Consider the following 27748-nt stretch of genomic DNA (forward strand, 5'->3'; position numbering starts at 1 on the left):
AAGGACCTAAACCCCTCAAAAAACTCCTGAACCCCGGGCAACGCACCCCGCCAATCACTACTCCCCGCCACCGAAGGGGGCGTCACCCCGCCAAGTACCAGCGACCCGACCAACCCCCAGTCCACCGTCGCCACGCCAGACCCTACCCCACCAGAAGGCAAAGAAAAGAGGCTCACCAAGCTGTCGCGGCGCCGAGCCAGATGACTACGCAGCCGTCCGCCATTGGCTCCCAACACCGTCGAGCCATCAGGATTGCTCAACTCACTGTATTCAGGTAACGAGTCCCGACATCCAGGAGGTGCCGCCGCCCTGCACCATGACGATCGGCCCAGGTCGCTGATCTAGCTCTTCTTCCTCTGCCCCAGCCGCGGACACCAGCAGGGATAATGTTAGATAGAAAAAAACTGCGCTAGGAATCAAATAACACTCTAAAAGCAGCTGTGCTTAATAGGTGAGTACACCCAAAATAGGAAAAAAAAAAAGAAAATTGAACTGCGCTTCACAAACTGAAAAAAATATATTCCTAAAATGTGAGAAAAATGTTATAAATTGTGAAATTGTCACAAGGTGTTAACACTATTTTGTGTTATACACAACACCTGTGTTGCACAATGCCTGTGCTAATACTAGTTCAGTAAAAACTCTTGGTCTAATGGTCTAAACACTATAAACCATAATAAACAAAGGGCAAAGTATGCAGACCGGCGCCTCAGAATAAGTCAATAGTGACGAAATGCATCAGGTGGGGGCGGATCCATGCGAGCGTTACGATCATAGAGACAGGAGCTCCAGTGGACACAATCCATGTGCAATTGCCTTATTTTAATTGTAAGTGCATTTTAATTGTTTTAAATACATTTATTCTGACATACTACACTATGGGAAGCATTTTTTCTTTCTCTGAGTACAAGAGAAGGTGGAAGATGGAGGAATAGTATTATACGGTTTTGAAAAGATAAGCCAGAGTTGGGAGGAATATACCTCAATTTATTGTCGGATTAAAAACAAAGGAGAGGATTTGGTTCTATTTATATCAGCAAAGCGCTAATTGTTCATCTGAAATATGGTGAGCAATAGGAGTCTGTGAGTGCGGCCAGATGTTATCTTTGAGCACGGTGGAGACTGGAGAGCACTGACTCACTCATTGTTTATGCATTCACGGACGTGGTGTGGATTATAAAAGTTGGAAGCTATATCTTCACATATTTCAAGGACTTTATTGTATTAAGAAGTAATGGACTTCACATATGGATATGTAGATTAAGAGGGAGTTGTACATCACTTGTGAGATTTAATACAGAATTTCTATATGTACACATTTTATGAGAAGTACTAGTACAAGTATATGTTTTGTTTAGTTGTTTTTTTTTTAATTTCTATGTTCATTATGGCTTATAGTGTCTAGACCATTAGACCAAGAGTTTTTACTGAACTAGTATTAGCAAAGGGAATGTGCAACACAGGTGTTGTGTATAATACAAATTTTTTTTATCACCCTGTGACAGTTTCACAATTTATACAATTCTTCTCACATTTTAGGAATATATTTTTGAGTTTGTGAAGCGCAGTGCTATTTTCTGTCTTTTTTTTACCAGAGGGATACTCCGACAGAAGAAGCCCCAGGAACAGTCTGTCCCTTTAAGGGGGTGTGGCTGCGCCTCCCAGCCGCTGCCACTCTCAGATTGTCAGACCGAACAGAGAACACTGAGCCAGTCACATCTGTCTCTGTCACTCAAGCTTGGAGCGGTGGAAGCAAAAAAAAAAAAGTGTGGTGTGCAATATAGTGAAATGTAAAATTTAAATTATACAGCAATCAATGCAGAATGGCACCGGCTATAGAGGACTACAAATCCCAGCAATACATTATACAGCGCAATGCAGACTATCACCAGCTATAGAGGGATACTGCAAATCCCAGCAATACAATATACATACAGTGTATAATGTATTTCTGGGATTTGTGGTCCTCTGTAGCTGATGGTACATATACAGCGCAATATACCATCAGCTATAGAGGAATACAACAAATCCCAGCAATAAATGTATACAGCATGTGGGGGTGCAGGTAGTCTTACCTGCACACTCTTCAAGCAACTTTACTTTCTTCCGAGACTTTGGGACTGTCGGCAGCTGCCGTTCCCCCACACTGCAGTCTCTCTGCAACGACGTGATCATCTTAGCGGGCAGCGGCGGGAGAGAGCTCAGAGCTGGGAGAGACGGGGAGGAGGTGCGGTGTGTGGCGTGAAGCCGCAAACAGGGGCAACTAATCAAAAGCCGACTAATCGATGATGGAAAACGTTGACAACATCATCGACTTTAATCGACTTAGTCGATTCGTTGTTGCAGCCCCAGTCACATCAGTCTCTGTACATAGGAGCTTACACTCTAATGTCCCCCCCACAGTCACATCAGTCTCTGTACAGAGGAGCTTACACTCTAATGTCCCTCCCCACAATTACATTACCCGCTGGACGCAGGGCCTCGTGACCAGCTGGACACAGGGCTTCGTGACCCCCCGGACTCTGGGTTTCGTGACCCGCTGGACTCTGGGATTAGTGATGCACTAGATGCAGGGCTTAATGACGCGCTGGACGCAGGGCTTAGTGACGCGCTGGATGCAGGACTTAATGATGCGCTGGACGCAGGGCTTAATGACGCGCTGGACGCAGGGCTTAATGACACGCTGGACGCAAGGCTTAGTGACGTGCTGGTCTAGACGCAGGACGCACCTGAGACTCCACACATACCTGAGAGTGATCCTGCAGAGCCCACCATAGATGCTGCACAGCCCATCTGATACTCTATGGTGGGCTCTGCAGTGATCTCAGGTGGGCTGGACAGGGCTGCATCTCCCTCCCTCCCTCCTTGCCAGCTCCTTCCCAGCTCCTCTTACCTGCTCACCTGGCCTCCTCTGCCACTGGACTGGCCGGAAGTGACGTGATGTCACTTCCGGCGGTCAGAGATCAGATGAAAAGCTGATCTCGGTGCGATGGGGCCCCAGCCTGCTCCAATGCCTGTATAGGTAAAGCTGGGGCCCGACGCTGCTATGGCTGGCCTCCTCCTGCGCTGCGGGGGCCCGGCTGCCTCCTCGCTTGTCACCGGCAGCCGATACTCATGTAAGGGGCTGCCCGGGCTGCATCTAATGAGTATCGGCGGTACCCCCCTGATGGCGGCCCTGGCAGTATGTCTCCCGCAACGTGCCCTCTCCCCGCTCTGCACTTCGGCCGAGGGGGAGGCCGCATCCAGCATGGCAGCATGGAAAGAAGGGGCAGCAGAGGAACACACCCCGGCCGACGACTGGCACCGCTCCGGCTCCACGGCGGGCCCTCCCTCCGCTAGGTACATCAGCGGTGGGGGAGGCCGTAAGTACGTCCACATGCAGAGCAGGAGCAGCGGGGGAACGAGTACCCCCTTCCCGCGCCGCCTGTTACAGGTCCCGGTCCACGACAGGCACCCCTCTCTGGCACCGCAGCCCTGGAGGGGGAGGCCATATCAGCTGGCAGATGGGGGAAAGAAAAGCGGAGGGAGACACCATCTCCCGGCCACTCGCAACAGCATGGGTCCCGCGCCAGGCTGCATGATCCAGGCAAACGCAGGGTGGGAAAGCGGGTAGAGAAGAAGCACACCCCACCTCCCTTGGGTCCCGTCGGTTGCGGGGATTCCTCCCAGCCCTCACCACTGACCCAGAGGCTGTAGGCAGCGGGTGAGGGGCTGGAGGGTCCCTGGAGGGGCTCCCATAGCGACGCTGGACCCTGGGGGAACTAAATGGACTCAAGTGCTCAGGAGGCCAAGACCTCCAAGAACATTTTTGGACAGGGGGGCTTGACGGAGCCTCCCTGGAACCCCCTAACACATCAGCCAACTGCTCTTGGAGCCACTGGTGCCCCTTCTGCACAGCAGCCGCCCTGACCTGCGCCTATAGGGACTCCAGGTCACTCATGGCAAAATTGTATTTTCTTTTGTGCAGCAAGGTGAAGAACAAACAACTTGCTTCCTTTGTCGATTTCCAGAAAGAGGACGTCGCTCAGCCCTTGCAGTTCCTTCCCATGCAGCTCCTCCCGGACACCTGACTCCCACATCCAATCAGGTAAGAGCAGCTATTCCCATTTTATATTAACTCTTTCTCCCGGGACTATTCCTCCCCCCAGTCATGTAGCCCCTCCGCTCAGTCTCTCTGGGTCTGTCTTTAAAATCATACAAGTTGAACAGCTGGACATCACTAAGATAATAATATAATGAACATAGCGTCACACATGAAATTATTATACATTTCTAATTCCCATACACAATTAATCTAGGTAATGCTTGAAATTTTCCTTTCTGCCTCATGATTGGTCGAATCTTCTCTAGTACCTGTATATAAGGTGATCCAGAGGATGAGTGTCACAACAAGCTTCAGAGAGAAGATATTTCCCATTACAGCAAAGGAGAATTCTGAACAAGATGAATGAGAAGGTCTTCCTTCTGCTTTTGGGCTGTGTTACCGGGCTGGTGACCAGTCTACCCGTGCCTCCATCAAAAGAGGTAAGATGAATTGGCATGCACAGTACAATGGACAGATGAAAACCAGGGATAATGATGGTCTGAGGGTCAAAGAACACCTTCTTTGTGCAACCAAAAAACGTGGGTCTTTTGGAGAAGCTGTGTGCTATTAGGCTCCTGCCTGGTTGCCTGTAGGCCAACTCTGACAATAGAGATCTTCTCATCTTGCTGCAGATCTCTGATCCAGCTACTTCATCCTCATCAGGTATGGTCTCTCTGAGTTACTGAGTGAGGAGGGCAACTCAGGCATATGCAGGAGAAGAACCTCATACCCACTGTAAATCATGGTGGTGGAAATATAACTTGAGGTTGCTTTGCTGCTTCGGGCTCTTGGCAGCTGCCCACATTGAGGCAGCTAAGAATTTTGCATTGTATCAAAGTGAGCTTGATGAGAATGTGAGGCCATCTGTCCAAAGTTACATTTGAACTGGAAATTAGTCTTTCCACAGTCTAATGATCCGAAGAACACTAGCAATTGGTACTGGGAATGGCTTAAAAGGAGAAAATAGAGGGCAATGGACTGACCCAGTCAAGGACTTGATTTCAATTCTATTCAAATGTTGTGGGGGATTTAAAACAGGTAGTTTGTGCAAGTAATCTTGTGATGAATGCATTTTACATGCAGGAGCGTCCACAAAGTTTGCCATGGTGATATCAGAGACTGGTGTGCAGTTATCCAATATGCCTAGAATATGTAATTTCTGCTAGGGGTCAATACTAGCTTCTGAGGCCAAGGGTGTCCTTAACTTTTCCACAGCATATCATTACATCTATTGGTATTTTTTTAGACATGTGCACCAGCAAAAAATTTGTTTCGTTTAGTTTCGTTTTGAAAAAAAAAAATTTGTTTAGTTTAGTTTCGTTTTTCGGGTCCGAAATTAAATTAGTTTCGGACGAAATTAGTTAGCGGTAGTGCTGCCGAAATTCGTTTATGAAAAATAAAAAACTTCACACGCTGTGGCCTGGACTAAATCCTGCAACCTTATTAATGGCAAGCCTGTGCTTTAACCTCTACACTATAGCTTCTGTACTTTAGCCATAGAAGCATTTGATATATTTGACAGCTGAGTATGTCAAATGGGCGGAGGGAGCCATGACGTCATGGCTCGCTCCGCCCATCTGTTGACTTTCAAACAGAATCTCATTTTTTTGCGGCTAGTTTTCGGATTCGGGTGGTCGTCTGCGGCGGGACTTTTTTATTTCGGCAACAGACTGTAAAAAAAAAAAAAATTAATTTTGCTGCGGAATTCGTCCAATAGCAAAATGAGAAATTACATTTAGGTCAATAGGAGAATGTCAATTCAAAAGTAAAGAAAAAAAAATCTTTATCCCCTACCTTACCCAGGACTAGAACCTGCGACCGTAACAATGGCAAACCTGTCCCCTACCCTGTACGGCTACGCTATTGCTTCTGTACTTTAACCATAGAACTGTAGGAGAAGGTAACTGTTGTATTTTATTTTTTTTCCTAATGTCATTTTGCTGCAACGAAATTCGTTTAATAACGAATTTCGGGAAATCGGGAATTTCGGATTCGTTTGCATTCGGCTTAGCTTTAATTCGGAATTCGGATGCATCCGAATCTCCGAATTTCCGAAAATTCGTCCAAAACGAATTTCGGAACGAACCGAATCGCACATGTCTAGTATTTTTGTTGAATAAATAATTAAAAGGGAAAAATGTCTTCCTTGTGCTTACATTCAAGTACATCACCTTTATCTGTAAGAAATATTAGAATAAGGATCTAATGTTTGCCTGTTCACATACTGTATGTGGTAAATGTACTTACTTTTTCATATGACTGTAGGAACTTAGACTATGTGCACTTTAAATACATTTAATTATTTTTAAAAGAATTCTTTAATTAGAGTATAACATGGTTTGTTTTTTTTACATTACGGAGGTTCTTTTTATTTAATTTACGGAGGTTTCTTTTCAAAGTGCATGAAAGCCCAGTTACTACAATCACATATACTGTACATTCTAACATGACTGATATCATTGAACATCATTTCAACAATAGTCCTTTTAAAAACTGAAGCTTATAGTAAAATCCTACCTTGTGATCCTGACATGAAGATCCTTCTTCAGACACTTCTTTGCCCCCGTTCTCCTGTGTTGTTACTCTGCCACGTGTGCTTCTGCTATAGTCTATAAGCATGTTCCATCATTGTCAACATCAGGAAGCTGTTCCAGAACAATGAAGTGTAGTTGGGTAGTTGGGATAACTAACTGTTCCACTAACAAAAGGCAAGAATGCAATATTACCAATAAGGCCCAAGATGTCAGTCCATAAAGGGATATGGAGGTCTCTGGCAGGTGGAGATGGGGTGGAACTATCACTTGTTGTCTGCTATTAGTTTTTTTTATTTGAAATAAAATATTGATACAAAATATTTAACTTTCAGACTCCTGTCACTGGAATGAACAAAGTTGGTAAGCTTTCTAAAGTTCTAATTTTTGCTATCTTTTTGTTCTCTATTGTTTCCATTATCCTGCTTCTTTTTCCAGTTTCCTTCATGGCTTCTTTTTACAGTTCAGTAGTCCTCTTTTACAATATTCTCAGGACAATACGGGGCTTATTTATAACTCTTTCACCCATCCATATGCTGAGCCAATGCTGTTTGCATGGCATTGCTGCCACTACATGCAGCTCAGGAGCTTGCACATGGCTGGACGGAATGTTCTAAATAGACCCCTAAGTGTTTGTACTGCTACATTGGCTTTGAATTTGCTTTTCTGGTTTAGGAAATTAACTAAATTGCTCAGTAACAGGTCTCCTAGCTCCACATACTGGGTCTAAATTGTTATATTTAAAGATCTAAGCAGCTGTGACTTTCAGAAGCTACAGAATTATTTTTCTTTCTACTTTGGAAAATGGGTACAAATCTACAAACAAAGAAATCCAAAGAAATTCTCAGCCAGATAAGAATATGAAGACAATTCTGTATTATCTGAATGAACCCAATCGCTTACAGGGTTATTCACAAAAGGGTGAAGGGTTTGGAGAAGGCAGGAGAAGTGAACAATCTAGAACTAAAAAGCTGATTTGGGAAAATTCTCCAATTCAGCTCACTTTCCAGTTCAGCTATGTTGTCCTAGATTGTTCCCTTCTCCTGCCTTCTCCAAACCCTTCACCCTTTTCTGAATAACCCTGTTAGAGTTCATATATTGATAGATTTGAAGCAGACCTGTGCTGTTCCAATGTAGGTTTTCAATGCATTGAAAATTCCAAGGGGTTTCGGTGGGCCTGTGACTTGTACTTTACATAGTTAGGCAGAAAATAGACCCAAATCAATGGAATTAATCCAAAAGTGTATCGCTATGACCCTAGACCCATAATAGATCTGGAGGAAGGCAAAAATCTTTTATAAAAAATATTTCACTCTGGAAGAAAAAACATGTTAGCTGGTTTCCAAAGGCAATCAGATAATTACTGGACTATCGTTGGGCACTATTTGTCATACAATGTTTTTAGAATTGCATCTAGTATCTAGTCAGCTTAAACAACCCCTGAGGGAGACTTACACCTTTTTACTGCTCTTATGGTAAAGGAGCCTTACCAAACCCATCAGCTTAAACACTTGAAGGTAAAAGCACAGAACATAAAAAAAAAATGAAATGCTTACTTGCCATTTTTCCATTTCATATCTTTTTTTCACTTCCAATGTGCCTTTGAACTTCCCAGAAAAACTGACTACTCCAGAAAAAGTCAATTACCTAGCAAAACCGCCGTCCTCCTTGCCTGTCTTAGCCCTCTCTTTACCTGGGGGTGTCTAACTACTCTGCGTCTCTGTGGGTCTGTGCTGACCCAGCATAAGTTAGATGCACATATGATCTGCTATGTTTATTATTGAATGAATGGTCTGGTGATAGTCTCTTTAGAGTCATCTCCTTCCAGGGCTCAAAGACCTCCAGGGAGATACAAAACCAGACCAGAGCTCAGGGAGTCACCCAACTAGATTTTCCACAGGTCAGGGGTATAACTTATACACTCGCCTTTACTAATCTGGATAATTAAAAGTTTTGAATGGTCTCACTATTCACACAAAATTAAGTCACTTCCATTCTTTTGTTTTAATCATTTGCTAGATGTAAATTAAGACTAGGTGTGCCTAATGTGTGTTTTGTATGTGTCCATGTAGCCATAAAAGAGTAAAGGTTCAAAAGTACCTCAAGGGACCTATAGCAGGATTATCCACACATGCATGATAGGATTATTTACCAAATCATAAGGGCACTAAACCTGTCCCCCAAGGGTATGAGCAATGATAATGAATAAAGTTGTAAATCACAAGACACTTAGGGGTCTATTTATTTTAAAAAATTCTATTAGCTATTTATCCAGCAAAACTGCATTTGTTCTGTTTGAATTTATGTAACTGCAGCAGTGAAGAACCAGGTCTCTTGCCCTGCCAAATAGAGAAGAGCAGCGTTAATCTCAAAACTGGATGAACAGAAATACAAATCTATTGGCAGGATTATATGTATTTCATCTGTGATTGTATCTGTTAGTCTGGTGTTCAGCTTTAAGATGGGATATATTTTTTAAGTGTACTAACTGTAACCATTTTTCTGTATATTTAGATAGCAACTTATCTACACACGAAAATGATATTCTGTTAAAGGTTGGACGCAGTGCCTCAAACTGTAGTACTTGCGTTTGGCCTAAAAATGCCAATGGTACAGTCCATGTTCCCTACATCCTATCCGTCAACTACAGTGAGTTCCCTCTTCATCCTCCTGTATTTAAGTATTCATTGCTATTTGTTATTTGCAGAAAACCAATCTCCGTTCTCTATTTTCAGCTCTTGCTGAAATAAATACATTTATGACTGCCATGCAAGAGTATGAGACATTGACTTGTCTGAGATTTGTGCCTCGTACAGGAGAAAGGGATTATCTCGACATCATTTCATCTGGGTAGGTTGTCTTGTCTATTGTCCATTATATCTCTCTGCATAAAGTGATACAGTAGGGGTCATCTAAAACATAGACTTTAGTGCACCTATCTGTGCATGACTGCTGCTCTATTTTATTTCCTCATGTAATAATAATAATAATAATGATAACAATATTGAATAAAAATAAAGACTTGTTCTTTTTTATTCACATGGGAATCCCACTCTCTACAATACCTGGGTATTTATCTCACCAGTTTTCTCAATTTACTAATCTATTACGTGTCTGGGACTCCTACCCATTGTCTTGACTCTGCTATCAAAAAAGCATATTTACTAAAACTCCAATTTTCTGTGTTTTCTTTACTTTTTGCTATTGTTTAGCCTGAATGTGATGATTTAGTTAGCTCTTTGACGCCCAGTCTAGAGTAATAATAGTTTAGACAAGTTGACTTTGAATATCTTGCTGTTATTTTATTCTTCACAATCTAGGACCGAGTGCCAATGCAGTGGTGTAACCAAAGTTACGGGCGCCCGAGGCAGAACAACATTTTGTTTCCCACCCCCATTATATTTCCACCCTGTCCATCTGGTTCTAAGGATAATTCAATACAATACATTATACAGCAATGCCAAATGGCACTGGCTATAGAGGATTACAAATCCCAGCAATACATTATACAGCAATGCCTAATAGTACGAGGTATAGAGGACTACAAATCCCTTGGTTATATGTGGGGGGTGTACAGGGACAGGGAGGGCATGCAGGGGCTTGTAGCTCCCTGAATGATATGTGTGGTGTGTACAGGAGCAATGAGGACATGCTGGGACTTGACGTTCTCTGGGTGATATGTGTGTGTGTGAGTAGGGGTGTACAGGGACAATGAGAGCACGCTGGGACTTTTAGTTCCCAGGGTGATATTTAAGGGGTGTACAGGGACAATGAGGGCATGCCGGGACTTGTAGTTCCCTTGGCTATATGTGAGTGGTGTACAGGCACAATGAGGGAATGTTGTGAAGTGTAGCCCCATCGGTTCTTACACCACTGTGCCATTGTTTCTTTTTTTCATTTTCTTCCTGTAGATCAGAGTAATTCATTATTTCTATGAAATTGTTTGTCTTTGACTCTTAAACAATACTGAAGATAAATTGTTTTGAACTGCGTGTTTACTAGTTCTAGATGTCTATCATATCTTGGAAGAATTGGCGGAGGCCAGCAGCTTTACCTGATTCCTAAATGCGTCATCAGTGGGATTGTACAGCATGAACTAAACCATGCCCTGGGCTTCTCCCATGAACAGGTGAGGATGGATCGCGACAATTATGTTGACATCAAGTACCAGTTTATCTATGAAGGTAATGGCAGCATTTACACAAGGAGAATTTAGCAATGTTTTCACAAGAAGGATATTACCATTGCTTTTGTCTTGTTACAGCATCCTGGGCCAACTTTGATAAACAGAACAATAAAAACATGGTCCTTGGGTATGACTATGGTTCAGTGATGCATTATGATGCGTAAGTCATGAATTTTGTGCTAGCTGGAAGATTGTTGTTAAATGCTAAAATGTTTTATTGATCATACGTTGATCTAATCTCCATTTGCCTGTTGACAGCTATGCATTCTCCAACACATCAAATCAACCCTCAATTGTCCCCAAGCCTGATCACACTGTGCCCATTGGGCAGAGAGATGGACTGAGTGTCTTGGATGTGGCTAAAATTAACCAAGTTTATCAATGCAGTAAGTTTTTGTAGATTGCGATTTTATTTATTTGACGCATTAGGAATGATACATTTTGAAGGCAGATGGAGCCCATACCAACCAAGATTTCTACTGCTGATTGTGACCAGGTTGGAAAATAAGAACCAGAATCAGATTAGTTGCCATGTTCATTTTCTTTGAATTTGAAAATGAAATGAATGAACTTATTTCATGTACAGAAAGCACTTTCAGGCCTTTTACAAGAGATTTTAGAGGAATAGAGCTCTATCACGAGCCACAAAATACACAACAATGAGCTAACCAGACTGCTCTCAAATACATAAATCAAGATATTAGTTTGGATGCCATTTGGGGTTAACTTCAAGGGCCAAAGTAACAAGAATTATTCAGCCAAAATTTTGAAAGCTGAGGGTTCCAGGGCCAGCCGGAAATGTGAAATGAGGCACAACTTATCATGTATGGGTTCTGGGATGCGGGTGGCTGTATTGGTTTAGGAGAGGTGGATTCTGTGAGCTGTGACAAGGATGGAAGAGGATATCTAGGATGCTGATTACAGCACAATTGATCTGTCAGTATAAAATCAGCTAAATACATACCAGGTGCATTATAAGAAAATGTGTGCAAAATCTTACAGGTTGTGGTATCTAGAAAGCGGAACAGTCTGTCCCCTGCCAGCATGCTGTAGACAATGACCTTTGTTCTCTTTGTGGAATCAGTGGTCTTTCTGCAGAGGTCCAACACACCTTCTGCTGAGTGAGATCAATAGCTCTGCAAGCAGCTAAGCTCACTTCTCAGCCAATTGGAGAGCTTTAGCTGGCACTTAGCAGGGACAGGTCAGACCTCTGCAGGGAGACCAATGCTTCCACACATTGAGCAAGGGGCCATCTCTACTGCATGCTGACAGGGGACAACCTTTCTACCCAGATTTTCTAAAGAAAATGAACTTTAAGACTTTAGAAAACCTTTTATTTCATGCACCTAAACTGTATTTAGTTTAAACTGTTCCGTTGGCTTTAAGTTCAAAATTCCAGACTTTTGCCGTGTTTTTTTAGCCATAAAAAGTTCCCAATGGATATCATAAAAGGCAGCGGCATTTATTCATTATTATTCATCTTTTTTTTCTCCATTAACTAACTCCAATTTATATGTTTTTTTGTTCTCACTTCTTAGTTGTCTTTGCTACTTTGCTTGATAAAGAGAAAGGAGTTTTCACTTCTGCCAACTATCCCTCTGCTTATCCTAATAATGTTAACTGGGTTTGGTTGATCAGGACTCCTTCTGGGCAGGTAAAGGAACTGCAAACATGAACAATTTGACCACAAATGTGGAAACAGTCTACCTGTGAAACTTAAATACCATACGTGCCTTGTTTTGTAGACAGACACAAGATTGATAATAAATCAAATGAATCCAATTATGATTGCAAAATTGTCTTTTTCTATTTCTCTAAATACATCTAAGATTATACATAAGGTCATTGTACCCTTTCCTCTTTTTTATCTGTCACAGTTGTGGCTTTTTCTTGTCTATCTTTGAAGCACCTAGACCTCACACGTCTACATTCTTTAATTGTAATTTGAAACTGCTATTGCCCCACTGGACTTTTTGCTACCTGTTCCTTTTTATGGAATGGTGCCCACTCTATAGTCTTATGCTACCATTATCACTCCATTGCTAGGAGCCTTTTCTGGCAACTCTGATATGCTAAATCACTTTTGCCCTACATCTGGCTCTGGTAGTGAAGGAATGGTAGGACTGGGGGGTTAGAGGGAACACAATGGGACATGGATTCATTTTTAGTTTTCATTGTCCTTTGACACAGGGTCCAATCAAAGACTTTTTTGACTAAAGACTTCGGTGAAAGGTTTCTGCCCCAAAATGTGTCCAGTTTAAATGTATTTGTCTTTTGGAACAATTGCATATCATGTGAAGCGACAAGTAATAAGTCAGTAGGGAGGAGAAGAGTTCTGTCAACGGAAAAATAAAAAAGGTTGTCGATGGAAAACATACACATGTTTGAAGGGACATCTTAGCCAGAAAATCTCTACAGCTGTGAGATCTTTTAACAGAAATGAGCATCCTCCATAATCATGTGGCTATTTCTGAAGGGTTATTTAAGTACTAATACAGTCCTGTATTGCACTATATTAAATCTAACCCAGCTTGCAGTTGGAAATATGTGAAGCTAATGGCTTACTGTAGATAACATTTTCTTTGTGTTACCTTTTAGGCTTCACTTACTTTCAGTGGTTTTAATCTCCAGTCCAGTCTTGACTGCAACTCTGACTACATGAGAATCTATGACGGTCCCACTAAAAACTCTGTTGTGCTGTGGGATAAATTCTGCGGCAATCAAATAATTCCTCAACTCATCGCTTCCAGCAACCATATGCTGGTTGAGTTCGTCAGTGACGGAGCTGTTGCCGGGCTCGGCTTCAACGCTACATATAACACAGGTATGCTGATTTTTTTTTTTTTTAAATAATTCTGCGTTTATTGTTGCAATTAGCAGACAGATACATGAATACAGAGCATTGTAAAGGTATTACAACAGAAATGCTAACATTTTAGAACTAAGTGGTCTCATAGGACAATATAAAGATCTATATCACATGTCAACTGGCAGTAATGCTACATCTCCGCATAATTATATTCACATATAGGCTTTAAACATGACCTCGAGACTGAAAAGTACCGGCTGTCTAAGCTAACAATGACATATACATACTGATCATTGTGTGGGACGTGCCCACCTCTCTCACTCTGTATGTCAGTTCTAGTCCTAAGTTGAGCTTCAAGAGTCACGTCCGGTGTAAGAGAGTGGGTGTGTTCCCACCTCAGGGGGCATCACCTGGACAGGACAATTTCAGAAGGGTCTAAATCACATAGAGGTCAGGCAGAAAGGAAGAAGAAAAGGAAAAGGAGGGGATGGGGATAGGATCTAGAGGCATTATCAGGGCTTAGGGGAACTCCTCTCCCCCGGCCCGCCCCCCGGCCCGCCCCCACCATAGTCTCAACGTGGGAGGGTTGGATTGTCTCCACATCAGAGGTATACATGACCTAGCCGCATTTAACAAATGTTTTGTCAGGGATTTTTTGTAGCGTTTAACAGTGAGAGGGGTCATGTGTAACAGACAAACCGCCGGGTCATCTGGTAGGGCCTCGATTACCAGCCGGTGTATCGTCTCCCTCACCCCTGTCCAAAATGAACGAAGGCCGGAGAACTGCCAGAATATATGTAGCATGGTACCTTGAGCCTGTTCACATCTCCAACAGGTTGAGGGGATCGAGCTGTTCATTTTGTTTAGGATATACGGGACTCTATACCAGCGGGAAACAATCTTGTATCCCTGTTCCTGGAATTTGCATGCTATGGAGGATCTATGGGCCAAGGACAATATTGTACCCCTTTGATGCTTAGTAAAGGGTCTTCCCAACTCGGACTCCCATTTCTCGAGGAATGGAGGGCAATACGACTGCGGTGGCGAGCAGAGTTGTCTGTAAAGCAGAGAAAGGGCATGGCGAATTGGGGCCCCTTGATGACATATGGACTCAAAATCCGTGAGGCAACGCGTCAACTGACTCAGGCCGGGCACAGAGATCAGAAAGTGGCGGATCTGCCGTGCACTCCACTCATCTAGCATTGGGCAGGTCAGATGTCGTATGGAGTCAAGAGACATCCATGTCCCGTCCAATATAAAGTCGAGAAGACGGAACTTACCTACCTTCAATAGTCTGCGGACGCGACCGCTCTCCAGGCCTGGGGGGAAGTCGGGGTCCCCAATTACCGGTATCATGGGCGATGGGTGGGGGGAAATTCCCGAATTATCGAGAGACGTCCTAGCCACCCTCAGCGTAGGCGCAATGAAGGGATGTGAGGAGATCTCTGACGGCAGAGGGGAAGTGAGCCACGCAGCCCCCGAGAGCGGCAGTCTGGATTCTGAAAGTTCCATCCCCACCCATCGTTTCTGATCTATATGGCGGCACCAGTCCAGTAATCGGACAAGGTGGGACGCCTTGTAGTAAAGTTTAATGTCCGGCAGGCCCACTCCACCCCGGTCCTTAGGTAGTACCAGGAGGCGATATGCCAACCTCGGACGCCGACTAGCCCAGACATAGGATACAAACATACGTCTCAGTTGGGAGAAGAAAGTGGGAGGTAAATGAATCGGTATCGCCTGAAGTATGTACAGAATCCTGGGGAGAACTGTCAAACTGTCATCTTTAGGGAGGCGCAGCGACCAAACCATGTCAGGGTCAGGTCCTGCCAGTTCGAGAGGTCACGTTTGATTGCGTGTAGTAAAGGGGCATAATATTCAGCATATAAGTGGTCTGGGTCCGCTGTAACACGTACACCCAGGTGGTTGAGACTCTTCTGTGAATAACAGAACTGGCAGGAGGACCTCACACGGTCTAGTTCCATCGGGGGTAAGGTGATGTTGAGAGCTTCCGACTTGGCCTGATTAACCAAAAAATTAGAGAGCTTTCCATAAGTGTCGAATGCCTTCGTAAGGGCTGGGACTGAGGACATTGGACGGGATATAAAGAAGACCAGATCGTCCGCGTAGGCTGCCAATTTGTGTGTCCCCGAGGGAACCTGTAGGCCCCCGACGGAATCATCTGCCCTAATGGTGCATAATAGGGGTTCCAGCGTGAGGATAAATATGAGCGGGGATAGGGGGCATCCCTGACGGGTACCATTGGAGATGGAGAAGTACTCTGATTGAGTTTCATTAACTCTCACAGCTGCCATTGGGGATGAGTAAAAGGGCCATAATCCATGAGCGCATATGTGTCCCCAGCCCTAGATATTGGAGCGTGGACTCGAGGAAATTCCAATCAACCCGATCGAACGCCTTCTCGGCGTCCATGGATAGGAGCATAAGAGGGCGCGAACGGCTGCGGGCCGAATTAATCACATTGAGAACCCTGACTATATTGTCTCGTGCCTCTCGGGCAGGCACAAATCCGACCTGGTCGGAATGTACAAGGTCGGGTATATAAGGGAGAAGCCTATTTGCCAGCATTTTAGCGTAAATTTTCAAATCTGTGTTCAACAATGCTATTGGACGGTAGCTGGCACAGAGGGAGGGGTCCTTGTCCGGTTTCGGGATCACTGTGATGTGCGCTCGAAGAGCGTCAGTCGGTAGGGCACCTCCTTGCGAGAGGGCATTATAAGCTTCCAAAAAATTTTCAGAGAGTAGGTGCCCAAACGATCTAAAGTACAACAGGGTGAACCCGTCCGGACCTGGAGCCCTCCTTGGCTTTGACTGTTTGATGGCAATATTCCACTCTTCCACTGATAATGGGGCCTCCAAGAGATCACTAACTTGCGAGGTCAGGGTAGGCATTCCCGATCGCGACAGGTAGTTCTCTATTAAGGGTCTGCGACCCGCTACGTCTGACTGGGTCGGGCTGGGGTTCAGGTTGTATAAGTGGGCGTAGAAATCCTCAAATTCGGAGGCCACATCCCTCGACAATGACAATTTGGTGCCTGACCTGGATGTAATGTGTGGGATATACATTTTCGACCGCGTACCCCCCAGAGCTCTCGCCAAGAGTCTACCCGGTTTGTTAGAGTATTCGTAGAAGGTGCGTTTACATGTCACTAAGCGTTGTTTGGTGCGTTGGTATAGCAGGGCGTTCAGCTTTTTCCGTGCTTTTTGGAGAGCTAACTGGGAGGACTGTGCCAAGGAGCGTTTGTGACACGACTCCAGTCTGTAGATTTGGTCTGTCAAGTTAGAAATCTGTTCAGCCCTTTCCCTCTTGCGTCGAGCTCCATGATGTATGAGAATCCCCCTTACCACACACTTGTGGGCCTCCCATACCATCGAAGGGCTGGGACCTGATTCGGAGTTGGAGATGAAGTAGGATCTAATGGCTCCTTCCACCTCTGCCTTGATCCCCGGGTCCTGAATGAGAGATTCATTCAAGCGCCAGGATGACATTGGGAAGTGCTGGGGCCCTATGACCATGTCCATATGAATAGGGGCATGATCCGACAACAGTATAGTATCTATGGCGGCCGATCGCAGGGACGGTAGGGCCTGATGGCTCACAAAGAAAATGTCTATCCTGGAGTATGTCTGATGTACTTGGGAGAAGAAAGTGTAGTCTCTAGCTTCTGGATGTAGGAACCGCCATGCATCTACCAAGCGTAGCCCCTGGAGTTCCGCCTTCAGCTTCTTAAGGTATGCATAGGAGAGGTGTGATGTAGACATGTGCACTGCCAAAAAATTCGTTTCGTTTCGTTTTAAATTCGGATTTGTGTTATTTCGTTTTTCAGGATTCGGGTGTGAAAGTCAATTCGGATTCGGAATTCGGATTCGGACGAAATTCGGTAGCGTTCGCACGAACGTTCGTTTCGTTTTCTGTTCTTATTCGTTTCTTATTCGTTTCTTATTCATTTCGTTCGTTTGCAGCAAAAGTGACATTTGAGGGGGAAAAAATATTTTTCTCCTTCTCTAATGTCACTTTGCTCCAACGAACGAAACGAATAAGAAACGAATAAGAACAGAAAACGAAACGAACATTCGTGCGAACGCTACCGAATTTCGGAAATGGAAATTCGTTTGCATTCGTTATGTCTGTAATTCGGAATTCGGATACATCCGAATGTCCGAATTTACGAAAATTCGTCCGAATTTCGATTCGGAACTAAACGAATCGCACATGTCTAGTGTGATGCTCCCCTGGAAACATCTACTAGTGGGTCCTGGGCAAAGTTCATGTCTCCCCCAAAATCAGGGAACCCTCTGAAAAGTCCAGCAATAAGGACACCAGGTGTCTCAGGAAGGTTAGTTGGTCCGAGTTGGGAAGATACACATTGGCTAGGGTAATTACCGTGTCCCCTATCCGACCCTTGGCAAGAATAAATCTACTGTCCGGGTCCTGCCGGAGGTCCATCAAAGTCCATGGTAGCGACCGGGCCACCAAAATGCTCACCCCTTTGGATTTTGATAAAGGGGATGAGGAGTGGTACGCCACCGGGTAGTCCCTATTGTGGAGTCGTGGGACCTGTTGGGTTTTAAAATGGGTCTCCTGCAGGAATACCACTTGTGATCGGGATCGTCTCAGATCCGCCAGGAGTCGGGAACGCTTATCGGGTACATTCAGGCCCCTGACATTAAGCGAAGTGAATCTAATTGCCTCATCCGTGCTCCCCATTGGGGCCGAACCCCCCGGATCCTCCATGTCTGTCAGGGGGGAAAGAAAAAAAGGGGGGGGGGACAGGGGTAGGGAGGAATAGATGTATAGGGAGAGAGGCAGTAAAGGCCAGAAGTTGGGGCTAGGGGGGACAGTGGGGAAAGAATGTAAAAGGGGGGCTATATGAGAGAGCACTATGGAAAGACCCTTGAAACAGGGAGAAACAATTCCTGTGGGTGATACCAACCATCAGACCCAGCTACGGGTCGACTTTGATTTGACACACCTCCCCCCTCACAGAGGGTAGGAGATGACCTACAGGTGGAACTCGAATAATTAGAATATCGTGCAAAGTTCATTTATTTCACTAATGCAACTTAAAAGGTGAAACTAATATATGAGATAGACTCATTACATGTTGTGATGATTATGGCTTACAGCTCATGAAAACCCCAAGAACCCCAAATCCACAACCTCAAAAAATTAGATTATTACATGCAATCAATAAAACAAGGATTGTACATAGAACAATATTGGACCTCTGAAAAGTACAAGCATGCATATGTACTCAGTACTTGGTTTGGGCCCCTTTTGCAGCACTTACTGCCATTACTTTTGCACGATATTCTAATTATTCGAGTTTCACCTGTATTGGGGGACCTAGTAGCACCTGCGTGTCACTAGGTATTGACAATTGGCAGAGCAGTAAGGCAACAATAAGATAAATCTTATAAAACTCAAAACTTATCAACAAAGGTTATTAAACAAGAAAAACTTACAACGGAGCCATGCTAGGTATGGCCAGGACGGCCAAAAGAACCACATTTGACTGCAAGACATTTACACATTTTAGGGCTAGCAGCCGTTAACTTCTTATCCTGGGAGCCGCTGGCCAGGCCCGAGCTCTGCAGGACCGACCGAGGGTGGGCATGCCTTACCCCGAAGTTCTGTGTTGCCGCTCACGCAAGCCAGGGTATCTCCGGCAGGCTACTTGACCCCAGACCGGTGCCACAACCTGGGCCTAGCCCGCGCAGCCCAGGAGAGGCATGCTCTAAGAGTGAAAACATAACAAGCATAACAAATGACTTCAACTCAGCAGGACCAGGTACGCAAAACTCGGATGGCCTGGAGAGGACCCGACATGGAAGATGTCCACTGTCCACTATATCCTTGTGTATAGCTGACCCTCACCCTCCTCCCCCTCCAAGGCATAGTAAGATCAAGGATACAACGGAGCCCTGCGTGTCCCTTCAGGACAGGAGTCTGTCCAAGGGATCCATATGAGGAAAATCATAGATAGAGTCAAGCCACAGGGTGGTCATGTGGCATCCACACTTGGATCAGGGAGGGCCGGCAGGTCTGGATACTCACTGCTCCCTAGCGTCTCTGCTGCTGGACGGGGTACCCCGGAGGTAGGAGCGCTGGCGGGAACGCGATCCCCTCACTGGTCTAGGCGTTGCCAGGCTCGGTCCAGGTCGATCCATCGAGAAATCCAACCAGTTCGGCACAGGAACTACTTCTGACTCCAGGAATGCGAAAAGGGCCGGCAACTGCGCGGGTTCATGTAAGTGAAAGACCCGATTCTCCCGGGAAACAATAAGATGAAAGGGATTGCCCCAGCGATAGGTAGCCCCTGCTGCCCTGATCACTTCCAGCACAGGCCTCAGGGTGCGGCGCATACGCAGGGTGTGGCGGGAAAGATCCGGCATAATTTGGACCCTTGCTCCATCGAAGTCCAATGGTCCCTTATTCCAGGCCCTACGGAGAATCTCCTCCTTTATGGCATAAAAGTGGACCCTGCAGAGGACATCTCTCGGGACTCCCGAAGGCAGTGTACGGGCCCCCTGCGTCCTATGCACGCGATCCAGCTCCAGCTCCGCGGTGGGCGGCTTGTCCAGATAGTGATTGAGGATGGCCACAACAGAGGATCTCAGATCCACTCCTGACGTTGCCTCGGGTATCCCCTTAAGGCGTAAGTTGTTTCGGCGATTTCTATTTTCGCTGTCATCAACTTGTAGGTAGATGGAGTTGATATGCTGCTGGTGTGCGGCCTGACCTGCCTCTAGGGCATCCACACGCCCTTGCAGGGAGTTGGCTGCCACTTCGACCGAGTCGACCCGGCCATCAAGAGTGGAGAGCTGCTGTTTGACCTCCTGGAGTTCATGCCAGAGGGCCTCCACAATCTTAGAGGCCATGCCATCTAAGTCCCTCTTGGTGGATAGTTGTGGCAGGAAGGCCCTCCAGTCGTTATCCCCGTCCGACACGGGGCCTACTCCGGACACACCCGATCCCGTGAGAGACCCCTCATCGAGTAGGAGCGGAGTGCAGATGGGCGAGGGTGGCGGCTTGTGCGACTAACCGATGCGGGGGCCGTCATCTGGAGCGACTTAGGGAGCTTCTTGGAAGAAGATGCATTCGAGGCCGCCGAGCGCATGGTCGCCATATTGGATTCCGGCCTCACTGAGCTGTCTCCTCCCGCCCGCGAGAATAGTTCTAGGAGATCCATCTGTCGGTGACCTCTGCCAGCGTTGAGCATATGTCCAGCAATTGACATGGGGTAAGATCCACTGAAAATCGTTATCTGTTCCGCCGTCCCGGGGATACTGCACGGAGCTCACATGAAGTGCTGCCTCACTCCGCCATGTCCAGGACACGCCCCATGCTGATTTATTTTAAAGGCACAGAGAGTGCTCAGAGAAAGATGATGAAGAATCACAGTTGTAGAGCCAAAGAGAGAAAGATTGACACAACAGTTTGATGTCCTCTTACCTTTATTTAAAACCTTTGAAAAACTCCACAAAATGTCTTTAGTAGACCTGGGACATCTGTCCACATGTGTTACAATTTGATTAAACAATCTTATTTAGACATATGAAAACGATGTAATGTGAGGTCCTGCCTAAACAGTCCTTTAATTTTGTAATCAATTAGGGAAGCCCTCGCACTATAAAGTTGTTGGTACATTGTACAATGTTTATGTTAGTCAGTCTTAGGAGTGTTAATACTTACCTCTATGGCTCCTATTACATAATATACTATATAAATGAATCTCCTTTGCTGTTTTCCCTGTGCCTGAGATGTTCTAGTTCCTGCTGCCATATGTACCACTACCACATGCCTGTTTTCCCATGAGTGACCTGTGAAATACTTTAGGTTATGGCAGAACATATTACTCTCTCCACTTCCTACCCTGATGCAGAATTTGGTGCCTGAGTGGCCAGTCTCTAGGCCTTAGCTTTCTCATGTGCGGTGAGGAGTGGGGTCCTATCTTGAAACCAACCCAGAACTCAGAAAGGGATTATGAGTTATGTATACCGTTATGGTAAAAAATATTGGCACCCCTGCATTTCTGTCAGATAATGCACCACTTTGCGCAGAAAAGTGTTGCAATTACAAATGTTTAGGCATTGTCATGTTTATTTCTTTTGTTTGTATTGGTATAACACAAAAAAGTAGAGAAAAAAAACCAAATCTGACACATTCCACGCAACACTCCAAAAATGGACTAGACACAATTATTGGCACCTTCTCCAAATTGCAAGCAACAATTACATTACAAGTTTTTGTGGAAAAGCATGGACATTTTGAAGGTTACAAGTCTTAATGTTCCTGTGTTCACTGTTGTCAACATTGTCAAGAAGTTTACAGCCCATGGCGCTGTAGCTGATCTCCGTGGAAGTGGAAGAAAGAGAACAATTGATCAAAGGTTGCAATGAAGGATTGTTCGAATGGTGGATAAAAACCCTCGATCAACTTCTAGACAAATTCAAGCTGACCTTCAAGCACAGGGTACAACTGTGTTAGCATGCACTATACGTCGCCATCGAAACGAAAAGGGACGCTATGGTAGGAGACCCAGGAGGACCCCACTGAAACATAAAAAAGCCAGATTTGAGTTTGCCTGAAGAAGCCAAAAAGCTTGTGGGCGAATGTGCTGTGGACAGACGAAACAAAATGATATATTTTTGGTAAAGCCCATCATTCTACTGTTAGAACAAGAAATGAGGCCTTTAAAGAACACGATACAGTCCCTAAAGTCAAACATAGTGGAGGTAAACTTATGTTTTGGTGAATAAGGGTAGTTACTCGCACTCCAAAGGTAGTAAAGTCAATAGTGTTTATTGACTATAATTATGCACATCTCCTAAGCAACGTTGCTTAGGAGATGTGCATAATTATAGTTAATAAACACTATTGACTTTACTACCTTTGGAGTGCGAGTGACTAACCTTATTCATCTATACTTCTCAGAGGCAATCGTTGTCACTGCTGCACCCACCCGGCTGCATTGGGCTTTCTCCGATCAGGAGTGCAATGGGACATGAGGATTAAGTTTCACTGATATTTTGGGGTTGCTTTGCTTCTTCAGGGACTGGATGTCTTGACTGTGTGCACGTCATTATGAAATCTGAAGACTACCAAAGAATTCTGGGGTGCAATGTAGGGCCCAGTGTCAGAAAGTTGGGTCTCCGCCAGAGGTCATGGGTCTTACAGCAGGACAATGACCCAAAGCACATGTCAAAAAGCACTCGGAAATGGTTTCAGACAAAGCGCTGTAGAGTACTGGACTGGCCAACAATGAGTCCAGATCTAAATCCCATAGAGCACCTGTGGAGAGATCTCAAAACAGCAGTTGGGAAAGCAATCCTTCCAATCTGAGAGAACTGGAGCAATTGGCGAAAGAAAAGTGGTCCAAAATTTCTGTAGAGAGGTGTAAGAAGCTCATTGATGGTTACAGGAACCCACTGATTTCAGTTATTTTTTCGGAGGGCTGTGCTACCAAATATTAATTGAGGGTGCCAATACATTTTTCCAGTCCATTTTTGGAGTGTTGCGTGGAATGTGCCAGATTTGGCTTTTTTCTCTCAACTTTTGTGTGTCATACCAATACAAACAAAATAAATAAACATGAGAATGCCTAAACATTTGTAAGTGCAACAATTTTCTGTGCAAAGTGGTGCATTATCTGACAGAAATACAGGGGTGCCAATATTGTTGGCCATGATTGTATATAACATTAAATGATGCTATAAACTATTGTATATTTGGTTACTGTGCTGACTCTTTTTATATTCTTACAGTTCAGTGTGGAGGAGCATTCTTTACCTTCGAAAGAAAGTTTACATCTCCGAACTACCCAAATTTCTACAGTCCGAACTTGGATTGTACCTACACCATCACAGCTCCTGCTGGATATAGGGTAAAACAAGATAACTTAAAGTGCTCATTGCCTAATCTTCACTAATTCTCTAAAAGATATGCAGAAAGCCTTAACACTGGCCAGACACACTACATTCTGATTGTACAACGCCCTTTAAATCCAACAACAATTATGTAGAGGGCCTACCTGCTAGAAACTGAATGTATTGTTTTAGCCGTCACACCACATGGCTGTTGGTGAATCTAAAATAGATTGCTCTAAGACTACCTACTAACACTTTTTGGATCAATTCATGGTGTTGACATGAACTGTTAGCGGTAATGGTTGGAATTGCCTTAAAACCCATGGTGTAACTTATGTAAGCTGTTTATGAGGCTTTTCTTGAATTTGTGACATCAATGTCCCTATCAGTGATTGAAAGTAACAGGTCCACAGGGGGAGAGGAAGGGAGAATGCAGATCTGTTGCTTGAGTCTTTTTTAGACAAATGAATGGGGAAAAAAGCTGCCATTAATGTTTGTGGAGCTCAGATTGTTCAGTTCCTTGTCTGCCAGTTGTAGAGTGTGGATCATTAAGATATAAAAAGGACTTTACTTTTTGGTCATCCTAAGGCTTCATTCACATGGGGCTATCATGTGAGGCTGGGGATTTTTGTGTGTCACGTACCACGGTAGGAGCCTGAGATGAAGAGGGAAGCCTCTCCTGCTGCTCTTGTTTAGACACCCCTGGCAGTGAGAAAGCGGGTACAGATATGGAAGAGGGGCACGAGAAGGTGTTACTGCTAATGACACCAGAATGAATGATACAGGCGACGGGATGCAGAGAAATGCGGTCACCTGGGGACGATGATGCTGACAACAGCTGGAACTGCACTGGTGCAGCAGGCAGAATCAGAGCTAGTAACAAGCAGGGGCAGTAACAGGCAGACAACATGGTACAGAATCAGCAGGCAGAAGTGAGGTCAGGGACAGGCCGGGTCATCAACTTGCAGGCAAAGCGGTACCAAATCAGCAGACAGAAGAGAGGCCAGACAATAAGCCATAATTCCCTGAGGCAGACAACATATAGCAGAGTCAAGGTTCAGGCCGGGACAATAACGGAATAGCAGAAACAGAATCAGATTCAGGTAACTAGATGAAGATCTCTCAGCACTAGATGTATGCAGGGTACAGCCTTAAATAGCACGTTTGGCACCATGGTTTGAAATGGCTGTCTGCATGTAATCGTACATGGATGGCTCATGTGCAGTTCAGAATAAATGATTATCATCGGATGCAATTTGTCTACACATTAAAATGATAGCACTTTAGTGGTGATAGGTTCGCTATAAGGAGACATTGTTACCTTTATAACCCATTGAAGCTGACCAAGCACAAATAAGTTTCTTCCCCGGCCTCTCTAGCTGGGGAATGACAGCTCAAAAACCAGAAATAACATCGTCATCGTTCATTCAGCAGGGAGGAAAGCAGTGAATGGATGTGCGCAGGTCTATCCCCCCTGTCTCCACCAACACTCACACTGCCGGTCCTGAGTCCTTAGGGAACACGGTAGGGGTTTCGAGCGGAGGTGAGGGTGGGGGGATGCATGCTTCAGAGTCCCTGGAAGTGATGGAGCTGACAGTTGGCTTTACACATGTAATGAGTCTGCTTACAGGGACCCTTCGCTGCTGATGTACAGATTTTCAGAGGTTAATGCAATAAAAAAAGGACGTGTCTGCTTATTGCATGAAAACATCATTGTCATGTGAACTATAATTGTATTTCTTTCTTTTAGATTGCTCTGAGCATAACTGACTTCCATGTAGAGTATAGCTGGCGCTGTAGGTACGACTACCTACAAGTCAATGTAGATGGTAACGTTACTACATACTGCAGCAATATCATTGATCCTGAAATAACCTCCACTGGCACTTCTATGGTTCTCAAATTCCATAGTGACCGTTTGGGGCAGGCGAGGGGATTCCAGGCCTATTACACCTTCTGTAAGTAGCAGAATAATAGAAGTTCCTTTTTGTTTTAAAGCAAAGTTACCTCAAATATTCATGCCTAAGGCTGCATTCTGGTATTCCTGATGCAAGAACCTATGGAGTCTCTATGGAAGGAATTCCAGGTGTGCCCATTTAGATGCAGCCTCTGCACTAGTTCAAGTTATAAGCAGGGTGACAGCGGGCGCATCTGTCTGCATGCCGTTCAAAATAGATGATTGTCCCTGGATGCAGGATGGATGTGCCCAGACCGCATGTAATTGTACCAAGTACGACAACATAAAGGCTACCATGGACAGATGTACCCACTGTTACCCTGTCATTCACTTGAATGGATACAGCGGCCACACCTGAAGGGGCACATCTGAGATTCCTGCTTCAAGAATCGTTACCTGCTTGCCGCAGGGATCCCAGAACATAGCATAGACCCCTGTGTGAATTTATAATCATATCAGTGAGCGTTCAGCTTTAAAAACCTTGTTTGTAATAATGGTTTGTAACTTTATTTACATGGGGCAACCCAGGGCCGTAACTACAGATCACAGGGCCCCACAACAAAAATTTGATTGGTTGCCCCTCTAAAGACCTCTCTTAGAGCTGTGAATAACAATGCCAAGATCCCAAAGATTTCTCATCACTGCACTGTAGACTTCAACACCAACACTTATTGATACCGTTTTTATTATTATATATTATTTTCTTTACATATTCTATGTTTAATTTGCCTTAACAACCTAATGGGGCCCCCTTCCACCCCCAGGCCCCATAGCAGGCGCCTGGGCTACTATGGCTATAGTTACGCCACTAGGGCTACCATTTTTTCTTATGACATATGCAGGCTGTACTTCCTGCTTTGTATTGCTACATAGTGGTTGTTCTTCACATCTACTCTGTCAGCTATATGGCCAGGACTGAATAACTGAAAACAATTGTCTATAAGGTTAACTGAGCTTATTTTTATGTATTACATTCAGGAGCAAAAAAAAATCAAATACGTATTTTTTATTTCATTCACCCAAATGAATATAAAATATTACATATAAAGATGTAACACTTTCCATTTGCAGCCAGTTTGGTACTTTACAGTCTATGATAGCTCATGACTTGAATAGCAGGATCTCAGATTACACGCACAGCTGAATGCCCTTTATTGCACACAAAGAAAATAGAAGCACCTGGTGTTAAATGTTTATATGTCAACTAAGGATTGTATACAAATAAAAAAAAAACATATATATAGAAAAAATGGAAATACAACTGAACAAATTCCACTACAGTTTCCCTGTAAGCAGACATGCTATACAGATGGAATTCAAATCTGTAATATAGAATACGGCATATCAAAATAAAGACCGACAAGCGAGAAAAAAATGTGCAAATAATGTTATTTTACCTTTTAATATTGTTAGTAGATAAACATAAAAGAGTGTTCTCGATTGATAATGAATATACAAATCCATGGAAATGTATTTCTGAGTTTTATGTTATAGATGAGTGAAAACGTGTGGAATAAAATATGATACACTCACGTTAAAGGGTGAAATTGTGAAGGCTGGCCCTGTGCAGATATAGATTGGGTTATGGACAATGGGTATAATATGGAGGTTAGAAGGACTTAAGGTAATGTTTTGTTTTGTTTTGTTTTTAATGTTGATTGCTTGTCAGCTTTGTAAAATGTGTGTAAATTGTATTGATGTTTGAAAAATTAATAAATATTTATAAAACAAACGTGTGGAACAAAATGGTCTAAGTATTATTTCAATATGGATTTCACATTTGCTGACATTGACTTCTCTTTGATTACAGTTTGATTGAAGAACAAGAGACCACACAGAGGAAATATACTGGATCTGGAAGTAACCTGACATCACTATATGAATTTGATAGAGCACCTATATAAGAGTTCACACATTTGTAGTAATAAACACTGTATACCGTTGGTGAACCCTTTATGTATCTGCCCCTTAGTGATGCTTTTTCCTAATTATTGACAATTACCTTTTGAATTATGTTGATTGGGTGTGTTAGGAATATCCAAAGGTGGGGGAAACTAATTTTGGCATCTTCATAATCCAGTTTGGTTTACGTTCATTTTATAGCAATAATTCTTATAACTATTTTTTGTTTCCCTTTCCAATTATCCCTTTGGGGGTGCAGCTGGTTATTTCTTTGTACTATATATGACAGTCTAATTTTTCATGTTTATCTTTCTTTATTAAAAATAAATCATAAAGCAATAATCCATTTGTATTGTTATTTTCGAGAGATTTGTTCGGTGATTCCTCAAGC

The 27748-nt window shown here is 44.1% G+C and overlaps 1 protein-coding gene across 1 annotated transcript; it reads left to right on the forward strand.

Annotated features, from left to right (window-relative positions):
• The first annotated feature begins 4443 nt into the window (after positions 1 to 4443).
• Positions 4444 to 27270, forward strand: LOC108796620 (embryonic protein UVS.2-like). Its single transcript, XM_018568121.1, has 12 exons — positions 4444 to 4524; positions 4678 to 4747; positions 9130 to 9264; positions 9351 to 9465; positions 10618 to 10799; positions 10880 to 10961; positions 11060 to 11187; positions 12340 to 12455; positions 13400 to 13625; positions 23397 to 23515; positions 25249 to 25456; positions 27266 to 27270. The coding sequence occupies exons 1-12, from the start codon at positions 4444 to 4446 to the stop codon at positions 27268 to 27270; spliced, it is 1467 nt and encodes a 488-aa protein (XP_018423623.1).
• The last annotated feature ends 478 nt before the right edge of the window (positions 27271 to 27748 follow it).

This window comes from Nanorana parkeri, unplaced genomic scaffold (assembly GCF_000935625.1).
Source record: "Nanorana parkeri isolate BGI_ZX_2015 unplaced genomic scaffold, ASM93562v1 scaffold1141, whole genome shotgun sequence".
In the NCBI taxonomy this organism is placed as follows: Eukaryota; Metazoa; Chordata; class Amphibia; order Anura; family Dicroglossidae; genus Nanorana; species Nanorana parkeri.

What these genes read in the sequence shown, in the direction of transcription:
- LOC108796620 (XM_018568121.1), top strand. Translation starts at nt 4,444, where the DNA reads ATGAATGAGAAGGTCTTCCTTCTGCTTTTGGGCTGTGTTACCGGGCTG. An exon ending in AGCTACTTCATCCTCATCAG is followed by an intron (nt 4,748 to 9,129) that starts GTATGGTCTCTC and finishes CTGTATATTTAG; the next exon opens with ATAGCAACTTATCTACACAC. An exon ending in CAACGCTACATATAACACAG is followed by an intron (nt 13,626 to 23,396) that starts GTATGCTGATTT and finishes ATATTCTTACAG; the next exon opens with TTCAGTGTGGAGGAGCATTC.